Genomic DNA, 25,949 nt, shown 5'->3' with positions numbered 1-25,949 from the left:
AAGTTCTGCAGGCCCAGAGTTCCTTAGAGAATGAAGAGTGAGCCTTCTGGACCACACTCTGCATTAAAAACAAAAACAAAAACAAAAAACAGAACAAAAAAAAAATCTCCTTTTTATTTTGGAAAATTTCACACATACAGAAGTAGAATCCATGTACCCATCACTTAATTTCAGCAATTATCAACATCTTTCCATTATTGTTTTATCTCTTTCCAACCCTACTCTGTCACCTTTTTGTTTTCCTGGAGTATTTTAAAGCAAACCTTGTCATCATATTAACTTATTCATAAATACTTTTCAGTATGTATTACTGATAAAGGCTTTGAAAAATACAATGATACCACTATCACATCTATTAAAATTAACAATATTTCTTAATATTGTGTAATATGCAGACTGAGTTCAATTTCCCACTATTATCTCACAAATATATTTTCATAGATGTTTTGTTGGTTTTCACATACTACATTTGGTTGGTTTGCCCTTTTTTTGTTTTTTTTGAGACAGAGTCTGCTTTGTTGCCCAGGCTAGAGTGAGTGCCGTGGCATCAGCCTAGCTCACAGCAACCTCAAACTCCTGGGCTCAAGCGATCTTTCTGCCTCAGCCTCCCAAGTAGCTGGGACTACAGGCATGTGCCACCATACCTGGCTAATTTTTTCTATATATATTAGTTGGCCAATTCATTTCTTTCTATTTATAGTAGAGACGGGGTCTTGCTTTTGCTCAGGCTGGTTTCAAACTCCTGACCTGGAGCAATCCACCTGCCTCAGCCTCCCAGAGTGCTAGGATTACAGGTGTGAGCCACCTTGCCCGGCCGGTTGATTTGCCCTTTAAGTCTCTAGTCTCTTTTAGTCTGTAACAGTTATTCCTTTCTTCCTCTTTTCTCATGTCAATTATTTATTTGTTAGTATTCCCCACATTCTGGATTTGTCATCACAGTGTCCTCTAATATGTTTCTTTGCCCCCTGTAGTTCCTGTTCACCAGTAGATAGGTCTAGCAGCTAGCTCTGGCTTCTGTGGTATTGGCAAGACTGCGTTGCGTTGTAGATGGTGTCGTGGGCTTCCTCTGCACCATGTCAGGAGCACAGGTCTGCTTTCTCACCTTTAGCGGGTTTGACATTGACCAGCGGATTTAGGTCTTTGTCAGTCCGACTCATTCATTAAAAGCTCCTTTTCAGTCTTGAACCTGAAGGTTTCAGTGGCCATTATGATAACTGCTTACATTCCTTATTTTATTCATGGATACAAAATATAATTTTCCAGATGTATCTTTTCTTTTGCTTTTAATTGCTTACATTCCTCAATGAAGAACTCTCCCTCATCAGTTATTTGGTTTCTCTGAGATTGGTTTTGTGCAGCAAAGCCTGCAGCATGTTTTAAAGGTGACATGGTGTGTCTGACTCTGTGTCATTTGTAACCTTGTTCCCATTCCAGCTCCCACTGCTGGAAAGACTAAGGTTCACTCTTGGCATCTCTGTATCACCAGGGCCTGAAGCACAGATGCTACTAATGAATGACAGAATGTACTGAGTGCTCTCCTCTTATTTCCCTATGCCCAAGTTTTACTGTTCTTCAAGGACCAACTACCATCTCCTTCACAAAGCCTTCTTCTATGACTCTCCCACGTAGAAGTCATCTCTTCCTCCTCTGAACTCCAGTCCTTTGACAACTATCCACTCTGTTAGATGCCAGTCACTGTATCTCTTTTCCAAAAACTTTCTCCTTGTAAAGGGCTATTAATGTATTTTATCTTATTTCCCAGATTCCTTAGTAGCAGAGCTTATGTTTTATTTAGCTTTCTATCTCCATAGTGACTAGCACTGTTCAACCTTTTGTGGCAAGTCAATAATTACTTATTGAATGGAAAACAAATTAATAAATTAGAAAAGAAAAACCTTTGAACCTTCACATCATTGGATTTTTTCTTTTCTCTTAAAGGTGAATGGGTATGTAGTGAATTTAGTATAGAACGCTGCTCTTTAATAATTTAGAACTACACTTCTCGAACTGCTACCAAAAAATAGTTATTTTTCATTAGTTCTTTTTCATTCTAGTGAATTGTTAAATTGCTCTATAACTATCTAGATAACAAGACCATATTTTCATTTTCTTCTAATATATTTTTCCTGTTTTATCCACCTTTATGTTTACATGCCATCTAAAGCAAACTATGAATGCTGATTCCCAAAGCACCCCTTAATCATGGTTGTTGTACAAAGCTATCATGGTAGTATATGCAACAATATAAATGTGCTTCAGCCACTATGAAAAATAGCACCTATTTTTTATTGCTGCATTTTGAAAGAAATAAATCTGATTAGTCTAAACAGAAACCAGGTAGAACAATATTTAAAATTTCAAAACCCAAAAATGTAAACTTTCATTTTGTACCTTTGTGGGAGAATAATACTTCTATCATGACAATGTGTGAATATTTTAATAAGCGAATTTTTTTGAAGGTTGATAATGTCTTAAACTTGTTAATGAATGATGTTGTGTATGAAAATGACAGCAAGGCAATAAAAGGTCCTTCTTACCAAGAAATCAAGCTGCTCATTTAGGTTGTGGTACTTGTCCAGTTTGACTCCCAATAAGACAGGTACATCTTTGACATTCTTGGCTTCATCTGAATCAAAGTCTGTGATCTGAGATTAAATATATTTGTGCTCACTTTCAATACTTTTACACTTTTGCAACAGTTGATAATAAGTACTTTATTAGTTTAAAAATCAAAGACATTATTGGTGGCTGGAATTACAGAAGTATAGAACTTAGAGCCAGAAGCAACTTCAACCAATTTATCCAAAGAACATAAATATCTGGAATTTTTTTTATGTTAAAGTATGTAGTAAATGTTAAACTTACCTCAATAATGTGATCTTGAAATGCTTTTTCATTAGCAATTAACTCTCTAAAGGTTATTATTCTGTCTTTATGTTTCAGTAGCTATGAAAAAAAGAATTTTATATTTCAGAGGAGAGGAAATAAAACTACATTCTATAACATTTATAATAAAACCATCAAACCACACACAGTTCAATCTCTGGTATCCAGAAGATAAACTGTTTTTACAGCTTTTGTGAGGAAAAGAGTTCACACAGCAGGCCTAAGACTAGTTAGGCTGCTGCTTGACTGGCATCAGGAAACTTGGATTGCAGGAGGGTTTCCCTCATTCTTGATATGAATGGCTCATTGTGCCTAACCTGTTTGTCCAAAGCACCTGGTGTAAGCTAGGCATCTGCTTTCCTTCTAGGGGTCTGGAACTTTAGTACGAGCTAGGCAGAGGGTGACTATGTGAACAGCTCCTAATAAAATCCCCGGGCATTGGGTCTCTAGCAAGCCTCACTGGTAGATAACACTTCACACCTGTAGTGGCAACTCATTGCTGGGGGAATGACTTCATCCTGCTTGACTCCACAAAGATTCTTGGAAGCTTGAGTCTCGTTTCCTCTGGACTAGGCCCCAGGTGGCTTTCCCTTGGCTGACTTTGCTTTGTATCCTTTTGCTGTCATAAATCATAGCTGTGAGGACTACTCAGTCCTTCAACTAATCATCAAACCTGGGAGTGGTTTACATGCTTCCAAGGAACTTATCCTAACATACATTAGTTATTACAGTCAGGCTATTAAAATTCTTCTTTAAAGGAAAAAAATAGCCAAATTTCTCTGGATGCAATTTATAACCATTTCTTATTTGTTCATTTGTTCCTTCAGTATAGTAATAATTTTAATATTTAATATTCAAATTTCTCCAAGTTATTAGTGAGGTAAAGTGTGCTGCACAAAATGTTCTATTCTTTATTATGCAAATTTTCCAATATTTAAAATAAATAGAGAAAAATAATAATGAAACCCCATGGAAAAATCATTCAGCTTTGATAATATCCCCAACCACTGCCCTCCCCCCTCAATCCCCCTTCACTGAATCAAACTGCAGACATCATCATTTCATCTGCCAATATTTCAGTAACTAAACCAAAATGAACCCAAAGAACATAAATAGCTGAAATTTTATTTCTGTATAACATCCTTGATTGGGCTTATTTTTGATGGCTGTTTACAGAAGTGGAGGCCAGTGGTTTCTCTGCATGGCTGTGTTTATGCCTTGCTCCTTTCTTCTTCAGGTTAGCTAAGAGGCAGAGAGATTCCCCAGGACAACTCCAACATGTCGGTTCAGAGAAGTGGTACAGAACTGAATTTGTTATAATCCAAGATCCTGGGTTTCAATTTTACTCTATTTATCTCTATACCATCAACCCAAGAAAAGAGTAATAGAAGAAACTCCAGGAATCTCTGCCTTACCCTTCTCCCACCTGAGAAATAAAACTGTTTTCAGTGTTTTCATTGTCCCAAGTAATGAAGTTTGTAAGAATGTTAAAGTAAACTATTCTTTAAGAATCAGTAGTGACATGCAAAATTGAAAAAATAATCATATCAAATTTTTTGTAGATGAATGAGATTTTCCAATACAGACTTAAGTTGTAAAACAAGTCAAATGTTGAACATTATATTTCCTTAGTGAGGGATATAGTAAAACTAATCTGGTCCCCAAAAATAATTCTTAAAAATATCCAAACTTTAAGAGTTACCATTTCACTATCCTTTATTTTTTTCACTAAAAATAATTTTAGGTGAAAAATAAATATAGTACCTCTTTATCTAAAATTTTCTTTTTAAGATGAAAATTCTTCAATTTTTGCAGCGTTATATCACTAACTTTCTCACCCTCTTTTAAATGTTCAGCATCAGGATTGGTGATGTCCTAAGGGTAATGGTTTGAGAAACTATATTAAAAGGTTTTTAGTAAAGCTAAAAGGAAGAAGCAAAAGCATAAATGAAACAAATCTCCCTTCCAAGTGACCAAACCAAAGGAGGTAAAATCATATTGAACTTCATTCTTCAATCACTCATCAGAAGACATCTAATAAAGGGTTAGTATCAAAGACCGTTAAATCACATCTGTACATAAGTTGTTATTGGGACAAACTAGTATAGTTGCTGGGAAGTTAATACTCATCTATAATAAATATGCATGCTTATATATTCATACACACATGTCCCCTTCAGTTTAGTCAGTTTACAAATCCAAATTTTAAACAAATTGTTATATCTAACACCAGAACAATCAGACATCCTCAACAATACTGAAACTCTAGATATTTCAAAGTTACCCTGAATAAAGGTACTTGTCCCAATATAACCTAGGGGTCAAAGGCGCACGGGTTTCTATCTAAGTTGTGTGACTTAACCATATGTGAGACCTTGGACAAGAAACTCAACTATTCTAATCCCTGGTTAGTTTGTCCACATTAAAAAAAAAAAAAGCCTAATAATATAAAGAATGATATAAGGATTGAATGAGATAATCCATGAACATCAGGACAGTAAACTTAAATGCCTCCCAGGATAGGTCAGGAAGTCAGTAAATACTTGCTGAGTGTCTGTTACCAGTTTAACCCTGTATTAGGTATCAGGCAAACCTAATATGCCTACTTACATACCAAGTCTCTGATCTTAAAGCCTTATGTTCTAGTGGGAGGGTTACTTATACAGAACAGGCAAACAGATAATACTTGTTTGGGGTGGGATGAGATCTACTAAGAATGCTGATGATACAATCTATCATTGAGAGGTCTGGTAGAAAAGCAGTAGCCACCAGGGAGACAGGAAAAATGCAAGCAAATATGGTAAACAAGGAAATGTTTGATGGGGCAAGGTGGGGTGGAAAAGTTTGTAGCAAAGAAAAATCTGTGCCACATTCAAATTCAAGTATTAAAAAACAAAACAGTAAGTGGACATAGTCTTTGGGCTACCATTTTGTGAACTCTGCATAAAATGCTTAGCCCAGTTTCTAGCATTCAATAAATGCTAGTGTTCAACAAATTTTAGCTAAAACAAAACAGAAACAGCATTTGTGTTGGATCCAGAACATTGCAAACCCATGCCCCCTAATCATGGCTCAGATAAGTGCACTTAAGATTTTTAAAAATGTACAAAAATAGGAGGAAGAGGAAGAAAGAGATCTAGCTAGTTTGAGAACCTATCAAGTGTATGTCCTTTAATATGTTCTCTTCATTAAATGTGCTTATAAGCTCCCAGGACAGCAGCATCATTTCCCCATCTTCAAGATGAGGAAACTAAGGTGGAAAAAGTTTAGTTTTCTTGACCAAGTCACACGGCCAGGAAGTGATGAAGCCAGGATTTGAACTGACACTAACATCACTTTTCATGCTACTAATGTACACAGCTCCATATTGCCCTCCCTCCGCCCCCACCCCAAGCTCTATCTTAGATTGGGCTAAGAGCTCATTAACGTGAACAAACAATAATCACAAGCACAAGACTATTTCTCTGAGAGAGCATTCCTGAAATGTGAGAAGTACTAAATGAAGGAGTTCACGTGATGCCTTTATTGTTTATCTTACTGCATCTTATCTTAGACTTGTGGGAATTATATGTTCAAGAAAGATAAACAGAAAGAAGTAGGAGAAAAGAAGGGCTGATTGGTTGGTTTAGGGGTCTGTATTTTGTCTTCCATTTTTTTCTTCTACAACTTAATTCTGTCACTTTTATTTCATCACTTTTTTTAGTCCAATCCCAATATTTTTTCATCCTCTACTAAAAAATCTGATTTTTTTTTATTACCTGGCACGTGAAAAGTCCTACCATCAGAGCTAGAAGACTGTACATTTTGGAGGCCAGCTGAGAAGTTCTTTTCACATCTGGGGGATTCAGGCCCTCTTCTTCACAAGGTGGGCAATTCAGGAACAGGTTAGAATTTATCATCTTTGTATCCTACATGTACACAATTTAGATTTGTCACAATAAAGATGAAGAACACAGAATACCCTTTAAGAAAAATGCTGAATAAAATACCACTCTTAAAAACCTTGGGTGCTAGTTCTCAAACTTTTTCATCTCAGGACCCCTTTATACTCTTAAAAAATTGTTAAAGACACCCCAAACCTTTTGTTTATATGGGTTATAGATATCAATATTTATCATATTAGAAATTAAAATGGAGAATATTTTAAAATATGTTTACTAATTCATTTAAATAATACATCCATTATGTATAAATATAAAGAACAATTTTTTAAATAAAACAATTGCCACACTTTCTAAAATAAAAAATTAACAAAAATATTTTTGCAAATATTTTTAATGCTGGCTTAATTGAAGATAGCTGGATTTTCACATTTGCTTCACACATTCCATCAGCCATGAGAGCAATTTACATCACCATATCACATAGCTTCTGGAAAAGTCCACTGTACTCTTGTGAAAGAATGAGAGTAAAAAAGAAAAAAAGAAAATAATGAGAGTGCAAAAGTCAATAATGTCATAATATTACTATGAAAATACTTTTGACCTCACAGATGCTCTTAGACCATACTTTGAGAAAACTGACCAACAGTTAGTGAAATGTAAATCTATAAGCACAGTAAGTATGAATTTGCAGGTGTTAGAGAAATTAGTCAAAACAAAAAACTTTACTTTTTTAAAAAGAAAGCTCAAGAAGAAAATTGTATACCATACTAATCTTCTGCACAGTTAAGCTACTTCAATTTAGAGCTTACCAATTTAAAATTTGTCACAATTTGGTTAGGAGCTAAACTTAAGGTTATCTTTGCTTAGGTCAGTGGTTCTCAAAGTGTGGTCCCTGGAGCAGTAGCAGCAACACCACCTGGGATCTTGCTAGAAATATACATTCTCAGGCCCCCACCCCAGGCCTACTGAGTCAAAAACTCTGGGATAGGGCCCAACAATCTGTGTTTTAATAAGCCTTTCAGGGGATTTTGATGCATGTTCATGTTTGAGAATCACTGGCTTAGATAATTCTTATTTCTTAGAGTTTACAGAGATCTCTGAATTTAAGTTTAGGACGATAATATTGCCCTAAGAATCTTTAAAAATAATAGAATTTTTTACTACAAACAATACTTATAATGATTACAAATTCATAAGACGGTCCACTAAGGACATCTTCAAGGTAACATCAGTTCAAGTTATTATAAAAAATACAAAAAATAAATTTATACATTTTTCTAGTTCAGATTAGCCTTTTTTCTAAGCAAAGTTAATAGGATTTTTACTATGCATGCTTCAACATAGGCCTACAAAACTGAATTAGAATAGATGTGCTCCAGCTTGTGAACATTATCATTTCCAGAATTGTTTTTCCAGGTTCCTGGCTATGAAAAAAGCTTTTTGAACTGCAGATAATAAAACATTGCATCCTCTCCAAACATATCAATATGAGGTTCTGATGCTGTTGTTAAATGCTTTATAATTTTATACAAATTAATATATGATATAACATAGGTTTGTTTTGCCTTGTAAACTAAATATGCAATTATATTATTTAGTTCAGGGGTGGGGAACCTGTGGCCTTCTAGGTCCTTAAGTGTGGCCTTTTGACTGAATCTAAATTTTATAAAACAAATCCTTTTATTTTTATTAATATATTTTTGTTCTTGTATATTTTTACTTTATTTTTTAAATGAATATATTTAAAATACTATAGAATAAAATAAGTTTCAACAAAATAATCCTCCCAGATTGGCCCCTGCCTGACTGGAGCCACTACCACACAAGGCTGGTTGGTGACAATTTATAGGAGTTGAGGATGCCAGTCTATTATCAGCTTTTGACAATAGTGCATTGTGTTTCTGTCTGAAGTGTAATTTGTGAATAGTTGCATAACTCTCCAGTATTTTAAAATTCTGTCTGCTTAACCGCTCATCATCAAAGAAGACCAAGAGAAGCCAAAGGAAGAAAACAGATGTTTTAATGAGAATTGGAAACTGCAATATTATCTTGTTTCTGCTAAAGACAAGATGATTTGCTTGCTTTGTGGTACTGCAATATCAACATTAAAGAAATTCAAAAACCAAACTGTAACCCAGCCACAGCGAGTCCACTTGCCCAAGGCCTCTTGGGAGTGGCTCCGGGTCATGGTCCTCAAATTTGGCTCAGAATAAATCTCTTTAAAAAAAAAAAAAAAGAAATTCAATGCTCATCAGCATTATAACACTCATAAAGACCACAAATATTTTAGAGGGAGAGGCATGAAAGGTTGTATTGAAGAAATTAAAGATCAAAATTAAAAGCAAAGACAATTCTTTCAAGCAGCAATAAGACCTGGAAATAATGCCATTGAAGCAACTTATAGAGTAGTTTATATATTTGGGAAAAAAGGGAAGCCATTCAGTGATGTAGAAATTGTGAAAAAATGCATTGTCAAAGTTGTGGGATGCTTAGACCCTGACAACATTTCAAACTACAAACAACCGCCTCTTTCAAGGAGAACCATAACTGATTGGCAGCATGAATTAGCCTTCAACTTAATAGAACAACTTCATGCAATACTTTAAAAGGAAAATATGTATTATTCAATCACTTTGGACAAATCAACTGATACTATTGACTCAGCAAAGGTTTAATACTTCATTCGTGTCATAACAAAAGATTGTCTTTGCTACGAAGAGTTACTTGCTTTGGGCACTCTTGCAAACAGAACATGAGGAATAGATATCTTCAACAACTTTCAAGATAAATGTCCTAAAGTTGGACTGAATTTGGTAAATTTACTGTATGTATAGACAGTGCACCTTCCATGACACAAAAACATGAAGAGTTTATTGCACAGATAAGAAAAGCATTAACAGATCCAGATGCTTTCATTTCTTTTCATTGTATCTTGCACCAGCAAAATCTCGTGCTAAAGCTATTTTAAGTGACACTTTGTAACAAGTTATAAGTATTAACTATATTTATACAAATGCAACATCAGTTTCATAATATGCTAAAGCTGAATGATGAGATATTCAGTGTGGATTTGCCATAGCATTCTAAAGTACATTGGCTATTGCAGGGACAGGTGGTTGCCAAAATTTTCTCTCTACAAGAACAGATAGTTAAATTTTATGAAGAATAGAATCAGCAATGTGAATTATTGAAAGAAGATTTCTATAGGAATGCAGAATTTCTGTGTGATATCAAGTTAAATTAAAATGACTTGAATATTTCTTTTCGAGGTAAAACTAAGTCTATATATGATATGTGACAAGAAATCCAAGCATTTCCATAAAAGCTATCTTTTTTCAAAACACTTCTTCAAAAGGAAATTTTGGATGAACATTTTCCCCAGTTAGCAAAAGTCGCTGATGAGCAGGATGATATATGTGAATCATTTAAAGAATATGCAGTTGTTATAGACCTATTATTAATTAGAGAACACAAGGAAAGGTTCACCGACTTTGAGAGTCATGACTCAAATTAGCATTTCAGCCTCACCTAGTTGATATCACCAAGGTACCTAAAGAACTACAGATGGAATTGAGCCTCAGTAGATGACATTTTAAAGTCTTTGTTTGATACCAACAAAGATCCAATTGAAATATGGAAAAATGCAGAATATTCACACCTTTGGCAACATGCCCCCAAAATGCTTCCTTGCTTTTCAACCACTTACTGATACAAATCTATATTCTCCTACCTAACCCAAATCAAGACACCCTTAAGATCACAAGTGACTGATACCCATCTAGAGGGTCAACTGAAACTCCATACCTCGATGCTGCAACCAAATACTCAAATGCTTTCCAAGAAAAAGCAGACGATACAAAGTCATTAAAAGGTTAATTAACTTTAAAATTAACACATAGTTTTCATTTTTTGAAATTTTTAAGTGCATAGTAGTTAGATTTTTACAAAATAATGCACATTTTTAAGTATATCTAATTGAAGTTTCTTGAATGTAGACTTATTTGATTACAGCTAAAATTAATGCAGCCTTTCAACATGAAAAGGTTCCCCAGCCCTGATTTAGTTTTATTACTGAATAGGATTGAGAACCACATTTAGAAAATCTTTTCTCAAAAGTGACCTCTGGGAGGTGCTTCAGATGATTGGTGATGGGTACCCACATAATTCCAAGGTTGTCACCTCTACCAAAATAATCACAAGAAGCCACAAATGACTTTTAGTTGAGTACTCATGAACCAAACTTCTCCAAACCTGTGGTGTATTTTCCTTCGTATATCTGTATGTTTTTCATTAATAATTCTTTCTGCAAACAAATATGTGTAAGTGCCATGTCTAAATATGCATCACTAGACTACTAGAAACTCTTGAAATTCTGCATTATAGATTTGTAATCTACATCAATACCTTGGCAATATGTGACTCCATTACTTCCTCTAATTGCTCCTTTAACTGAGCTCCCTCAAATTTAGGGACACAACTTTGTTCCTCACTTCTTGTAACCTGCTGCTTAAGTTTTGCATTTTCATTTTCTACCTCGTTGATGTGCTGCTGCAGTTTTTCATTCTTAGCTCTTTCATTTTCAGATACAAATTCCAAATTTTTAACTTCAGCAAGCAATTTCTCATGTCTAGATTTCAGTTTCTTTTTTTCTTCCAGGTTTTCCTTTTCACGTTTCTGGAATTCCTCCTGTAAAGACATGAACTCTTGTTCTCGGGTCTCTCTTTCCCTTTTCAACAAGTCCAAAGCAGAAGCTGTGGCCCTTTCCAATTTTCTTTTGAGTTGGTGCAGCCTCTCTAACTCTTCTTCTTTCTCGCTTAAGGTTTTGTCCATCTCTAAGCACTCACTCACAGATTTATTTTTTTGTTGCATTTCAGTCATGTACCTTTCCTGTAAACGCATATAATTGGCCTTTATCTTCTTAAATTCAACTTGTAAGGCTTGCTTCTCATTTCTAGATTCCTGAAGATGTTTTTGGGTGTTAGCTAAAATCTCTTGCAAATTCTGCAATGCCTTTTTAATATCATTCTTCTCAAGGATTACTTTGTATTTGTCTTCAATTAATTCTTCAACATTCTCCTTTAGCTTATTTATGATGTCGACAAATACTTGCTGTTTGGTAATCTTCATTTGTAGTTCTTTAACCTTCTTCTCTAAATTCAGGTTACTGCACTGGAGATCTTGGATTCGTGCTTGCTGCTTTCTGTTAGTCTGTTTTAATTTCCTTAAGACTTCATTTAAAGCCATGTCCTCTTCCAGAGGTTGTAAGCTTTCACAGCTTTGCTCCATGTCCGGCGTCTTGCAGTTCTCCCAAGATGTTCCAGTACTCCAGGAGATGCCTGCTGGAGACCAACTTGAGACAATCCCCAGCCTCTCCACACCCTCTGCTGTAACTTCATTTTGGTAACTGACCAACATCTCAGGAATCTCCCCAGAATTCTGTATTTCTTTTGAAGAAACTGCAGTCTGTAAATTGTAGTAGACAAAGTAAGTGTAAAAGAGTAGAAAGATCATGAGCTTTGAAGTCAGATAGAATTGATCTTGAATTCTAGATCCCTTTTATGGTTTCCTCAGCTATAAAATAACAATAATACCTACTTCCAATAAAAACACACTTAATAAAAATTAATATCTAAGTATCAATCACTAAAATGTATGTATAGCACAGAGGAGCACAAGCAGTAGGTATATGAGAGACAGATATGTATTCCATTTACTTTGACAAAAGAAAAACTAAACTTTTATACTTTCAACATTTCTCTGTAATGCAAACTTTTTAAAACACATATAAAATGCTTTCTTTGACTTCAAATGAATTAAAACAAATAAGAAATATATCAACAGGCCGGGCGTGGTGGCTCACACCTGTAATGCTAGCACTCTGGGAGGCTGATGCGGGCGGATTGCTCGAGGTCAGGAGTTCAAAACCACCCTGAGCAAGAGCGAGACCCTGTCTCTACTATAAATAGAAAGAAATTAATTGGCCAACTAATATATATACAAAAAAATTAGCTGGGCATGGTGGCGCATGCCTGTAGTCCCAGCTACTCGGGAGGCTGAGGCAGAAGGATTGCTTGAGCCCAGGAGTTTGAGGTTGCTGTGAGCTAGGCTGATGCCACAGTACTCACTCTAGCCTGGGCAACAAAGTGAGACTCTGTCTCAAAAAAAAAAAAAAAGAAGAAATGTATCAACTACCTTACAGACTACAAGATCTTTTGAATTCTTGTTTTATTCCTTATGTAGATCATCACCTCATTATGCTGTGACTCCTATGAACATTAGAAAGCAGAAGATCATGCCTCATAACTGAATTTATACCCCTAAGACAGGTTTTGGAGGATTTAGTAAAGGACAGTAAATTGTGGTTAAGAAATGCTGAAATGAATATGACATTAAAAACCCAGTAAAAGGTATCTGTAGGAGTAGACTGTATAATTCCCTAGAATTTATAGCTAATGGACCCCTGTGTACTTTTTGGTTTTTTTTGAGCCCATCCATCTGTAGAATCCTGTATTTTTAGTGGTTTTTCATTACTCTGGGATAAAAACAACTATCCTTATTGAGGCCTACAAGGCCCTGATATCTGCTATGGTTTGAATGTGCCCCTAAAAGTTCATGTGCTGGAAACTTAATCCTGAATGCAAAAGTGTTAGAAGGTGGGACCTAATAAGAGGTGAATAAAAATGGCTAAACATTGTTATTGCAGAAGTAGATTAGTTATTGCAAGAGTAGATTTGTTATCAATGTGATTTCAGCACCCTCTTGCTCCCTCACTGTCACCCTCTCTTGCCCTTCCACATTCCACCATGGGAGGACGCAGCATGAAGGCCCTCACCAGATACCAGCTCTTGGACTTCTTTGCCTCCAGAACTGTGAACCAAATAAATTTTTGTTCATGATAAATTACTCAGTCTGTGATACTCTGTTATAGTAACATAAAATGGACTAAGATAATATCTGGCCTGTGCCACCTCTCCATTCTCATCCACTACACCCCTCTTGCTTCTCCTAACCCTGATCTTCCTGGATACTGGGCTTCCTTCAGGTCCTAGTAGGTAGCATGTTTCCCGCAGCCACAGAGGTTGCAGATGTTGTTCCTTCTGAATGGAATGCTCTCCTACCCACAGTTGCCTAATTAACTCCTACACATCCTTTAGAACTCAGCTCAATGACCACTTCTTCAGGGATGCCCTTCCTACGCTCCCTGTCTAGAATAGTGTCCTTATCACAGATACCTATCCTACTTATATTTACAGTATTTATCATAGTTGTAAGTTTAAATGTAACTTTACATAGCATTATAAACACTCTACATACATTTTATATTTAAATTTTATTCATGAAACTTATAACAGTTTCAAGTTTACATCTATTTGTGTAGTTATTTCATTAATATCTATCTCCTATAGGAGGATGTTATTTCGTTTTCCTTTTTTTTTCTTTTTCTTTTTCTTTTTTTTTGACAAGGTCTTGCTTTCTTGCCCAGGTTAGAGTGCAGTATCATCAGAGCTCACAGCAACCTCAAACTCCTAGGCTCAAGCAATCTTCCTGCCTCAGCCTCCCAAGTAGCTGGGATCATAGGTGCATGCCACTGTGCCTGGCTAATTTTTCTACTTTTTGTAGAGATGGGGTCTCACTCTTCTTCAGACTGGTCTTGAACTCCTGGCCTCAAGTGATCCTCCCATCTTGGCCTCTCAAAGTGCTAGCATTACAGGCATCAGCCACTGTGCTAGCCACAGTGTTATTTTCATGAGGACAAGAACCACATCTTTTTTTGTTTTTTAACCTTTATAGAATCAACACATAGTACAGACCTGGCATATAATAGATGCATGAAAGTACCTACTGACTGACTAAAATATAACTAAATGCAATGGAAAGAGAAAGAACAACCTTGAGAAACTCTACTGAAGCAGATTTTAAAAATGCTGTTTTCTAGAAATCAAATGGGGAAATAAAGTCCTCTTTTAAATGCTGCCATCTACTTTCAAATAAATGAAAAAAAAACTACCCATACTTCTTAATGAAACATAACAGCCATAACTTTTCTCATTAAATTCACATTGAAAATGTATTATTTATACTATTCTTGAATTCTATCTATTTGCTCACACCAATTCCTAGTATCTTTATTTTTTGTTCAAAGAGTACATGGAATTTATACTGTTGGCATCTTCAGTGCCCTTTAGGATATTACATGTGTGCTCAGAATCAATAAAACAAAAGATAAATTAATGTTTTCATTTTGGTAGAAAAATTAATACTTTTTGCTTGTTAATAGAAGTCCAACATGATAGAAAAATCTTACGCTTTTCTTGCCAAATAATTTAATTAACATTGCTATAAAACCTTTCCTTTACTGTGAACTCTACTAATTCCAGCCAATTTGATTCAACAAATAAAATATTATTATATATTCAAGGAGCCATATAGATGATATGGTGCATAAAAGGATGAGTTAAAACAGAGTCCTAATCCTTGAAGAAATTACCATTTGGTAGAGCTAATCCCAAGTAGGGACCTGAATTTATTAGAAAACTTTGTTCCTGAATTGGTTATGATTTCAGAATAGAGAAGAAAAGTCCCTCATGCTGATTAGATGATTTAACACTATTCAGTGAAAAGGCTCAGATTATATACTTGTATTTAAGCTCTTTAATACTCCACAGGCTTTACTGACCATCAACAATCTTACCTCCTCTATTTCATAATTAACTCTCAGAACAAGAAGGTTAAAGCTATTCTCTTTATAAAATGGTTTTTCAGCGTTATTGTGTACACTTTCCTTATAGAAGAAGCGTTGAGGTTGACTAGGGATGAGGGCAGATTCCCGGGCAGTACCGTAAGCCAGTGAGTTTTCTGTGAATTCCAGTGTCTCTTCACCACAGTGGATTAGAGGTGAGCTTTCAGGAAGCTGTCCAACACACTCATTAGCAAGTCTGTCTTTATTTGTAGAAATGCTAGCTTCCATTGGCTTTTCTTCATTAAATGAATCTTGCTTCACATTGTTGTCTTTTGCATAATAATACACATGGCTTTGCAATTCTGGCTTCTCTGTCATTTCATCATTAAATGCTTCTGTCCAGTGAAACTTGCAAATAGGTTCAAATCGTCTCAAGGAAGAAATGCTAGTAGTGTCAACTGGCTGAATTAGTATCTTCTGTGAGTAATTTTCAGTGTCATTATCTTATTACAAAGAGAAGGAAATAAAAATGAGTTGATCACAAATTTATATGGTAACAGTTATATTTATGAAATAAACTGGTATAGCCATTTAAGAATTATATATTATTTCAACCTTACTTGTGTGGATTGTGGCATGGCTTTGTGCTGGCAAGCAAAACAAAATATCTTACATGAAGGAAAGTCATACCCAAATGACTGCTACAAAGAAGCTTGTTATGTATCATTCTGGTTAAAGACCATTATAGGCCAGGTGAGGTGGCTCACACCTGTAATCCTAGCTCTCTGGGAGGTCGAGGAGGGCAGATCGTTTGAGTTCAGGAGTTTGAAACCAACCTGAGCAAGAGCGAGACCCTGTTTCTACTATAAATAGAAAGACATTAATTGGCCAACTAATATATATACAAAAAAATTAGCCAGGCACGGTGGCACATGCCTGTAGTCCCAGCTACTCGGGAGGCTGAGGCAGAAGGATTGCTTGAGCCCAGGAGTTTGAGGTTGCTGTGAGCTAGGCTAATGCCACGGCACTCACTCTAGCCTGGGCCACAAAGTGAGACTCTGTCTCAAAAAAAAAAAAAAAAAAGCACAGGGAATAGTATAATTGCAAACACATAGAAACTTGTTTAATCTCACAACAATCCAATGGGATTAGTACTGTTATTATCCCTATTTTACAGGAAACTGAAACATAAGAGATATTAAGTCACTTACATAATGTCACAAAGGGCTAAGCAGTGCAGCTGAGGTTCTACAATACCATTTATAAATGCTATGCTATACTGTTTCTCAATATGACAAGCTATGCAGATTTAATGCATGTTTTAAAAAATCAGAAGCAAATAAGATAAAATGAAAAGGTTATAAAGTTAATTAATAACCCCCTTCTAATTTTTCTCCTTTCCTCCTCCACAGAGATAACCATTGTACTGAAGCCTGTATGTCTTCATTCTCCCCATCCATATTTTTCTACTTTTACTACTCATTTATGTACCCTACATAATATAATCAAGTTCCTAAATAATCAAGTTCCCAGACTTCCTCATTTTGTGACACCCTTAATGTCTCAGTACTCTTTCATAGCAAAAGAAATACCTAAACCAAAAGAAATACCTAACAGTTCCATTTAGCAAGTAATTAAGCTCAATAAGTATTTGTCCTAAATTATTAGCTGTTTGAAAATATACACAAAGAAAAATATAATATTTTATTTTGTTCTAAAGCAACCACACTTACTACTTGAATGTACACTGCTGGGCACTGCACAGCATCTCTAACCTTGGAATTGGACACCACCACCCTCACTTCCTATTTCACATTGATTTTCACACAGGACTTGCTTTTTATCATAGCAACCTTCAAAAACTTCAGCTTTTGAAATAAGACATCATAGGAAAACCATAGTACAGGTTTGCATTGAAATAGTGAACTACCTTGAGCTAACAGTTTATAGGGTCGGACAGATGTCTGTTTTCCTCAAATTCCAAAATAACCTGCAACACTCCAGACAAATGGTAAATATATATTATTTTATGTGTTTTTATATTTTATATAAATAGCATCACATTATATATATCCATATAAAATAGTCTTTATTTCACTCAAAATTTTGCTTCTCAGACTTAGCCATGTAAATACATATAGATCTAGTTCATTCTACTGAAGGATTATATTGTATTGCCTTTTTGTTGTTGGCTATTTGTTTCTCATTTTGCTCTTAAAAACAGCACTACAGGGCAGGTGCAGTGGCTCACGCCTGTAATACTAGCACTCTGGGAGGCCAAGGCAGGCAGATCACTCAAGGTCAGGAGTTCGAAACCAGCCTGAGCAAGAGTGAGACGCCGTCTCTACTAAAAATAGAAAGAAATTAATTTGCCAACTAAAAATATATAGAAAAAATTAGTCGCTCATGGTGGCACATGCCTATAGTCCCAGCCACTCAGGAGGCTGAGGCAGAAGGATTGCTTGAGCCCAGGAGTTTGAGGTTGCTGTGAGCTAGGCTGATGCCACGGCACTCTAGCCAGGACAACAAAGTGAGACTCTGTCTCAAAAAAAAAAACAAAAACAAAACAGCACTGCAGGCTTGGTGAGGTGGTTCAAGCCTATAATCCTAGCATTTTGGGGGGCTGAGGTGGGAGGATTGCTTGAGGACAAGAGTTCAGTTTGAGACAGCCTGGGCAATAGCAAGATCCTGCTTCTAGAAAAAATAAAAAATTAGCTGCGCATGGTGGTACACCTGTACTCCAAGCTACTCAAGAGGTTGAGGTAAAAGGATCACTTGAGCCCAGGAGTTTGAGGTTGCAGTGAGCTATGATGATGCCACTGCACTCTAGCCTGGGCAACACAAGACTCTGAATCTTTAAAAAAAAAAAAAAAAAAAAAAAAAGCACTGTAATGAACATCCATACAGGTTTCCTTGTACACCAATGTAAGAATTTTTGTCTAGGCTCTGCGTATACACCTAGAAGTAGAATTTCTGGGTTATAGAAAATACGTATGTTCAACTTTACTAGATAGTGCAAAATTACTTCCCAAACTGGTTGTACCAATTTATATTCTACCAGTACCCTAAGGGCTCCTTTGCTCTACATCCCTCCAAAACATGTCAAACTGATATGTATGAAATGGTATTTTATCATGATCTTTTAAATATACAAGCTTTCGCATATTTAATGGTCTTACAGGTTTCCTTTTCTGTGATCTGCTTGTTATAAACTGTTATGGGCTGAATTGTGTGCCTCCAAAATCATATGTTGAAGCTTTAACCCCCAGTATGTTAGAATATGACTAATTGAAGATAGGGATTTTAAAGAGGTCATTAAGTTAGATGAGCCTTATAAGGTAGGCTCTAATCCAGGATGACTGGGGTCCTTGTAAGAAAAGAAAGACACCAGGGAGGTGTGTACACAGAGAAAAGGTCATGTGGGTACACGGTAAAAAAAAAATGGCCACCTGCAAGCCAAGGAGAGAGGCTTCAGGTGAAGGCAACCTTAACCTCAGACTTGCAAACTCTGGAACTGTGAGAAAATTAATTTCTGTAGTTTAGCCACCCAGCCTGTGGTGTTTTGTTATGGCAGCCCTAGCAAATTAATATATACTATACCTGTTTTTATTATATATCTTTTTCTTACTGACTTGGAGTTCTTTATTATAGATTCCAATTCTTTGTCAACTATATTTCTGCATGTATCTTCTGCAGCTTTTTTACTTTGTTGATTATACTTTGGTCATATAGAAGTTTTTTTATCTTAGTGTAGTCAAATATATCAATTGTGGTTTGTGATTCTCAGTTGTAAGAAATCTTTCCCTTTCCTGTCATCATAAAGGCATTTTCTAAACTTTCTTTTAGAAAGTCTTTTTGTAGTTCACATGTAGGCTTTTAACCCTGTGGAATTTACATTTGAATTGTGTGTGAAGTAAGGTTCTAAACATTTCCTACATTTAGAGAGCCAACAGTTCCAGCACAATTGAATGAATTCCCCAACTGTTTTAAAATGACATTGCCATCAAATACCAAGTATCCACATATATAAATGGGTCTATTTTGGGTCTCTGTAGTCTATTTATTCCACTGGTTTGGTATGCTTCTGCTTATTAACACATTGTTATAATTACTATAACTCATAACAAATTTTATTATCTAGCGGGACAAGTCTCCACATCTTTTTCAAAATTGTATTGGGTATTTAACTTTTTTCACTTCTAAATGAGAAGGTTAGGATCACTTAGGATACTTGAAATTGCATTAATTCATGATTTCAGGAAAATTGACCTCTTTATAATATTCAACATGAAACATTTTTTTATGTCCTCTGATAAAGTTTTATAATTTTTTTTCCCATAGAAACCTTACATACCTTTTGTTAGATTTATTCTTAGGTACCGTAGTTTGTGCTGCTACTGGTAATAGTAATTTTTTGGTTTTTTGTTTTTCGGTTGTTTTTTTTTTTAAGATAGGGTCTCACTCTGTTGCCTAGGTAGAGTGTAGTAGCATCATCATAGCTCACTGTAACCTCAAATTCCTGGGCTCAAGCCATTATCCTGCTTCAGCCCTCCCAAGTAGCTGCTACTACAGGCATGCACCACCATGTCTGGCCAATTTTTCTAATTTTTGTAGATATGGGTCTCAGTATGTTGCTCAGCCTGGTCTCAAACTCTTGGCCTCAACCGATTCTCCTGGCTTGGCCCCCCAAAGTGCTGGGATTACAGGCATGATCCACCATGCCCAGACGGCTATTGATTTTTTTTTATATTGATCTTATATCCAGCATTTTTCTAAACTTTCTTATTAGGTTTAATAGCTCATCTGTAGATACTTATGAATTTTCTATGTATAAAATCAAATATTTATAAATAATGATCAGTTCTTCTCTTCCTAATACGTGATACTACTTACTTTTTTTAGTACCTACATGTGCTGAATTCCATAATTTCAATAAGGCTTGTTGAATCTTTTAATTTTAGTATTATTTACAGTTATTAAAAATAGAGACATTTCTATACCTTATTTGTATTTGCTTTAATGAATATGATCAATGTGCCTCATTATATGATTAACTCCTAAATAGCTTTCATCTATCAATTTAAGACTAGAATAAGAGTTTTGGTTATATCAACACACATCTTTCAAGATATTTGTATAGTATAAAATTCTGGTGTCTGAGACTGAGACTTGAATCAGAGCTCATTCACTTAAAGCTACATGATCCTGGGCAAGTTATTATCTGAGTCTTACTTTCCTCATCTGTAAAATGGAGATAAAAACAGTCCTTATTTCAATTTTTTTAAAAAATCCCTATTTCAATAGGACTGTTTGTGGATTAAATGTGATAATGTATATGAAGTACTTAGCACAGTACCTGGCTATTATTATTATTGTTATCACAAGACACACAAAAAATTCTGTTTCTCTGTTTTGGATATGCCAACAAAGAAATACTTACCACCCAACAAATTATAAACATCTTCAGAGAGTGTGGACTTACATTCATCTTCCCTTTGTAAATTCTTTATTTCATTCTGTATTAATAAAAAGGCATTAATATTAATACTTCAAGCAAACATCACAAGCTTCTTCTAAAGGCACATGTACACTGTTATATAATTTCACTGCTAGGATATTTTGTTGTACAAGTAGAATGTGCTTTCTAGTATCCTTCCCCCTCTGTATTTGGCTCTCTTTTAGTAAAACTATGCTATTAGAGTCACAATTTTAAATGATGAAACAAATGCAATGCTATTTTAATATTTTGGTAAGTCAAATCATGTCATTATACATAGGGTGATATGATAGCATATATAGCTTGCTGATAATTATTTATTTTTATTTTTTTTAGAGTCCAGAGGCTTTTATTAGGTTTGTCCCCTGTGCCATGAATTCACAGGAAATAGGTTCCAGCAGCTCAAGATCCTTTCTTTGCTTCTCACAAAGTGTTCTGTGCCTATTACCCCATGAATTCATAGGGAACAGGTCCCAGCACCTCAGGCTCCTTTCTGTCGCTTCTCATAAAGTGTGAGACACCTATTATACCATGAATTCATAAGGAAAAGGTTCCAGCAGCTCGGGCTCCTTTCCATTGGTTCTCACAAACTGTGCTTCTCTGGGGAGAGCAGGCTGTCACTTCAGTTGAACCCAGGTACCTTTCTCTTTGGCTTCCTTCTTTTTCTGATCATTTTCCTTCACACATTTCAGGAAGCTAACTTGGCTCTTAGAGTGCTTAATGTGCTCAATATGCACATTAATCCTCTTGGCAAGAATCTTGCCCTCAACTTGTTTGCTTATAACAATTCCAACATATGCTGGGTAACACTGTAAACTCTTCCAGTTTTGCTGTGGTAATATTTGTGGGGCATGCCTTTTTGAACAGCATCCATTCCCTTGATGTCTACAACATCACCTTTCTTATAGATTCGCATGTATGTGGCCAAAGGAACAATGCCATGTTTTCTAAAAGGCCTAGAGAACATGTATCGGGTGCCTCTCCTCTTTCCCTTTGTGTTTGTCATTTTGGCAAATTACTGGAAGATGGTGGCTCTGGCTGAAAGGCTTGTTGATAATTCTTTAATGTTCATTAAATCTGGTCTAAACAGGATTAAGATAGTGGTTATTCTAGTCTTTGAACATTGAAAATATATAAAATAGGATTCTAGTAACAAGGTGATATATCATTCCACTAAGTAGAAATTTATAAAAATTCATGTGGGGCTTATTCTCAAAGTTACTTTAATGTTATCTAAGATGAAAGGGTTTGTTAAGTTAGTTACTAGTATAAATTAGATAATAAAATATTTTAAATGTTAAACATTGGTTTAATTATTAATAGTATATCAAGTATGCAGATCTAAATAATACTCTAAAAAAATTCTTCTCTTATTAAAATCAGCTGGCTACAAGCCTCTACTCAATAATGCCCTTCTAATATATTCCACATATTGAATGTACTTGAAGAACAATAAAACCAGAGTTATATCTTATAACAATCTGTTTTTCAAACTTGTCACTAATTCAGACCATTTCTCATAATTAGATTTTAAAGGTATCAAGAATAATATACTTGAAAAATAAAATAGCACTGCTCACATGCATTGCTGTTATATTTTACACAACTTCTTTTTTTTTTTTCTGAGACAGAGTCTCGCTTTGTTGCCCAGGCTAGAGTGAGTGCCATGGCATCAGCCTAGCTCACAGTAACCTCACACTCCTGGGCTCAAGCAATCCTGCTGCCTCAGCCTCCCAAGTAGCTGGGACTACAGGCATGCGCCACCATGCCCAGCTAATTTTTTTCTATATATATTAGTTGGCCAATTAATTTCTTTCTATTTATAGTAGAGATAGGGTCTCGCTTTTGCTCAGGCTGGTTTCGAACTCCTGACCTCGAGCAATCGGCCAGCCTCGGCCTCCCAGAGTGCTAGGATTACAGGCGTGAGCCACCACACTCTGCCATGTTTTACACAACTTCTTGGGACTCTGCTACTTAATTTCAGAGATAATGTCTAACTCTAGTTTTCCCGGATATTACTGTTTTAATTAAAATATGCTTTTTGTTCCCTTGGTGTATAAATTTGTTATAAAGTATTCTTTATAAGCTTTTAATGCTCAATGAAATCCAAGAGAGAGGACTTCCTTACATAAGATATCCATTTTTTTCAAATTTTAGTATATAATATCTTGGAACCTGATGAACACTGTAATACTATTACCCAATTTTTTTCAAAATGAAAAATTTTTTATTATAACTCTAAAAAAGAATCCTGAACATTGTTTTAAAAGAGAGATAAAGTAAAAAACATTCAAAAGCTCACTACTCCTTAAGAAACAATGTGACCAGTTATCTATGTTAACAAATTTCTATTATCATATTTAAGGTTACATGTCCACTATATATCTGTACAGTAACTTAATTATCCCCTTACTGGTGAATATTTAGGTTATTTTCAATGTTTACTTATTAAATATCTTATTTGAATACTTCCTAGAGAAAAAATTTTAAAAATGCAGTTTAACTCTTGACTTCCTATCACTAAATAGCCCTTTAGAAGGTTTTTGACAGTTTATAGGCTGAATCACATGAAATTGTCCATATTCATCCTTTTTTGAACTGCAAAAAGGCAGTTTCATATGACACAACTGAATACATTCTTGTTATTTCCCTACAGTCTTGCTAATAACTATCAAACATTTAGAACATTCATGATCATCTTGGGACATTATGATCTTTTATTTCGTAAGAAAGGGCTCTAGGAATTTTCAGGAAGACGGAAGGGAGTCATTTACATGCAAGGAGCTGTCAATGTCATTATGAATGACAACTGAATTATTTGCATACTGACATAATGGAAGATACACTAGACCAGAGGTAAGGCCCCTTTAGGCTCTAATCCTGCGTCTGTGACTGAGTTGTTGTGGCCAAGTCCCCAGCAGCACTCATGGGACTTCATAAGGAAGCTAGAGATGATCAGTTTTAACACTCTAGAACATTATGCTCTTCTTTGTTCACTAACAGAACTGGGAAGACCAGGCCCTTCTTTGTGTGACCACTAGAGAGTCTTTTTTTTTTTTTTCCTTTTATTTTTTGAAGAAACTTTCGAAGGGAAGACAATGTGAACATCGAATACATCTGAACCGCCCAGAACTTGTAAACAATGCACACCTGAGGCAAGTCAGAGATGATACTGCTGGTTTCCATACTGATGGGAGATTCTGAGCGAGTTAAACCGGGAAAAAGACTGCTGACATTCAAGGCATCCGATTCTGACATGCTTTCTAATTTTTCACGAGAAGTATCCACTTTAAAATGTACAGGAACTGAAAGTGATGGCCAAAGTTTTTGATAGTCCTTGTTCCTAACTGTTCAATGATGAAAGTCCTCTTAAAAAAACATAATTTTAATGTCTATTAGTATGTGCAAACAAAAAGGTTTTTTCCCATCCCTCTTCTCATTAAGAAAGCAACAAAGTTCACTGCCCTAAATTGCATTAATAAAATGTCATTTTTAAAGTTATTGGAATAATTAAAAATGTTAGTCTACCATGATAATTTGGTATGGTTATAAATAATGGTTTGGACAAAAACAAGTCAATATTTGTGGCTACTATCCAATAATTCCCTAAAAGGATTGGGACCTAGAAGGTGAAGGGATTATCTCAACTACTTAATCAAAGGATATTTACAAAATACTATCAGAAACCTATTAGGTTCCACAAAATGCTGTTATTTCTATTAACTTGATACCTTTTACTCAAACACCTCATTATCAAGTCAAATACAACATTGTAAATCAGTTTTCCCTACTCACTTCCCTGTGGCACAACTACTCTCTCAGGTACCTGGGTTTGAAAATTTGCAGGTGTCTTGGCATCCCTTTACCTCATCCACAGCTATTCAGTTACCAAGTTCTGTCCATTTTCCCATTAAAAATGTCTTTCAGGCTGGTCATAGTGGCTCATGCTTGTAATCCCGGCATTTGGGAGGCCTAGAGTTGGAGACCAGCCTAGGCAACACAGTGAGACCTTGCCTCTACAAAAAAATAAGAAAAATTGACCAGGTGTAATGGCACACTTGTAGTCCTAGCTACTGATGCAGGAGGATCCCCTGAGCTCAGGAGTTTGAGGTTGCAGTGAGCTATGATGACACCACTGCACTCTAACCCCGACAACAGAGCAAGACTCTGTCTCCAAAAACCACCTTTCAATAACCTATGCTTTCTCTCCATCTCCTCTGTCATCTCACCCTGGTCCATTTCCTTGTGACAGCCTCAGGCCTGTTAGGAGCTGAGAGTAAAGAGGATGTCCAATCACACCAAGTCCAAATTCCTCTGCTTGACCTTCTAGGCCTTCCATAGTCTACAACCAGATTATCCACCCAGTACACCCCTGCTTTAGTCAGATCAGGCGCATTTCCCTGCAAATAGAAAATGTTCCTTACCACTTCAGTAATCTGTCCTGGCCATGTGCTTCTCCCCTGAAGCCTTGCCATCTACCCATTCATCTATTTTTAAAATTCCTGCAATGTCTTTAGTCTCTAAATCTCTTACAACTCAACACCTATTTAATGTTTTAAAGCTTCACTACAGTATCAAGGGTATTGTTTGTATTTACAGATTATAAATGCCTTCAGAGGGGTCCACGTATGGCTTTTCAATACCCTCACTGCAAATGGGCCAGTGTTGGCTACAAGGCAAATATTGTTTTCAAACCTTTGCCATCATTCGGCAAACTATAAAAAAGTAAGTCAAGCAGCCTAATCGAAACTGGAGAAAGACCCAACCTCATGCTCACCTTTTTCCTGTCTTCCAAACACATAAATGCTGCCTGAGTTGTGGTAAAGGGGATTTTTTAGATCCTTGCTTTGTTTTTCAAATGCAAAGAAAGCTCAAGGACCTTATTTCTTAAGGTTTTTTGTGAATCCAAAACTTCCAATTTCACTTTTACAACGTCGTTCATCCCACGCAGTTGGGCTCCAGCGCGCAGGAACGTCCCTGTGTGACGTCCCCCCCGCGCCAG

General features: G+C 35.8%; 1 protein-coding gene across 1 annotated transcript in view; it reads right to left on the bottom strand.

Annotated features, from left to right (window-relative positions):
• The window catches only part of CAGE1 (cancer antigen 1), a 53,932-nt gene extending 27,990 nt beyond the window's left edge, over positions 1 to 25,942 (bottom strand). Inside the window, exons 1-10 of the mRNA XM_076010469.1 lie at positions 25,725 to 25,942; positions 24,774 to 24,963; positions 24,098 to 24,315; positions 20,891 to 20,966; positions 15,463 to 15,953; positions 11,175 to 12,233; positions 6,645 to 6,794; positions 4,651 to 4,761; positions 2,866 to 2,946; positions 2,538 to 2,645 (exon numbers count right to left, since the gene is read on the bottom strand). Coding sequence (XP_075866584.1) covers positions 2,538 to 2,645; positions 2,866 to 2,946; positions 4,651 to 4,761; positions 6,645 to 6,794; positions 11,175 to 12,233; positions 15,463 to 15,953; positions 20,891 to 20,966; positions 24,098 to 24,205 — 2,184 coding nt within the window. The 5' untranslated portion in view covers positions 24,206 to 24,315; positions 24,774 to 24,963; positions 25,725 to 25,942. The remainder of the gene's footprint in view (positions 1 to 2,537; positions 2,646 to 2,865; positions 2,947 to 4,650; positions 4,762 to 6,644; positions 6,795 to 11,174; positions 12,234 to 15,462; positions 15,954 to 20,890; positions 20,967 to 24,097; positions 24,316 to 24,773; positions 24,964 to 25,724) is intronic.
• Between the last annotated feature and the right edge of the window lie 7 nt (positions 25,943 to 25,949).

The sequence above is a fragment of the Microcebus murinus genome, chromosome 15, assembly GCF_040939455.1.
Source record: "Microcebus murinus isolate Inina chromosome 15, M.murinus_Inina_mat1.0, whole genome shotgun sequence".
Classification (NCBI taxonomy): domain Eukaryota; kingdom Metazoa; phylum Chordata; class Mammalia; order Primates; family Cheirogaleidae; genus Microcebus; species Microcebus murinus.
Note: the sequence above shows the minus strand (reverse complement) of the source record. Positions and strands in the feature narration are given on the sequence as shown.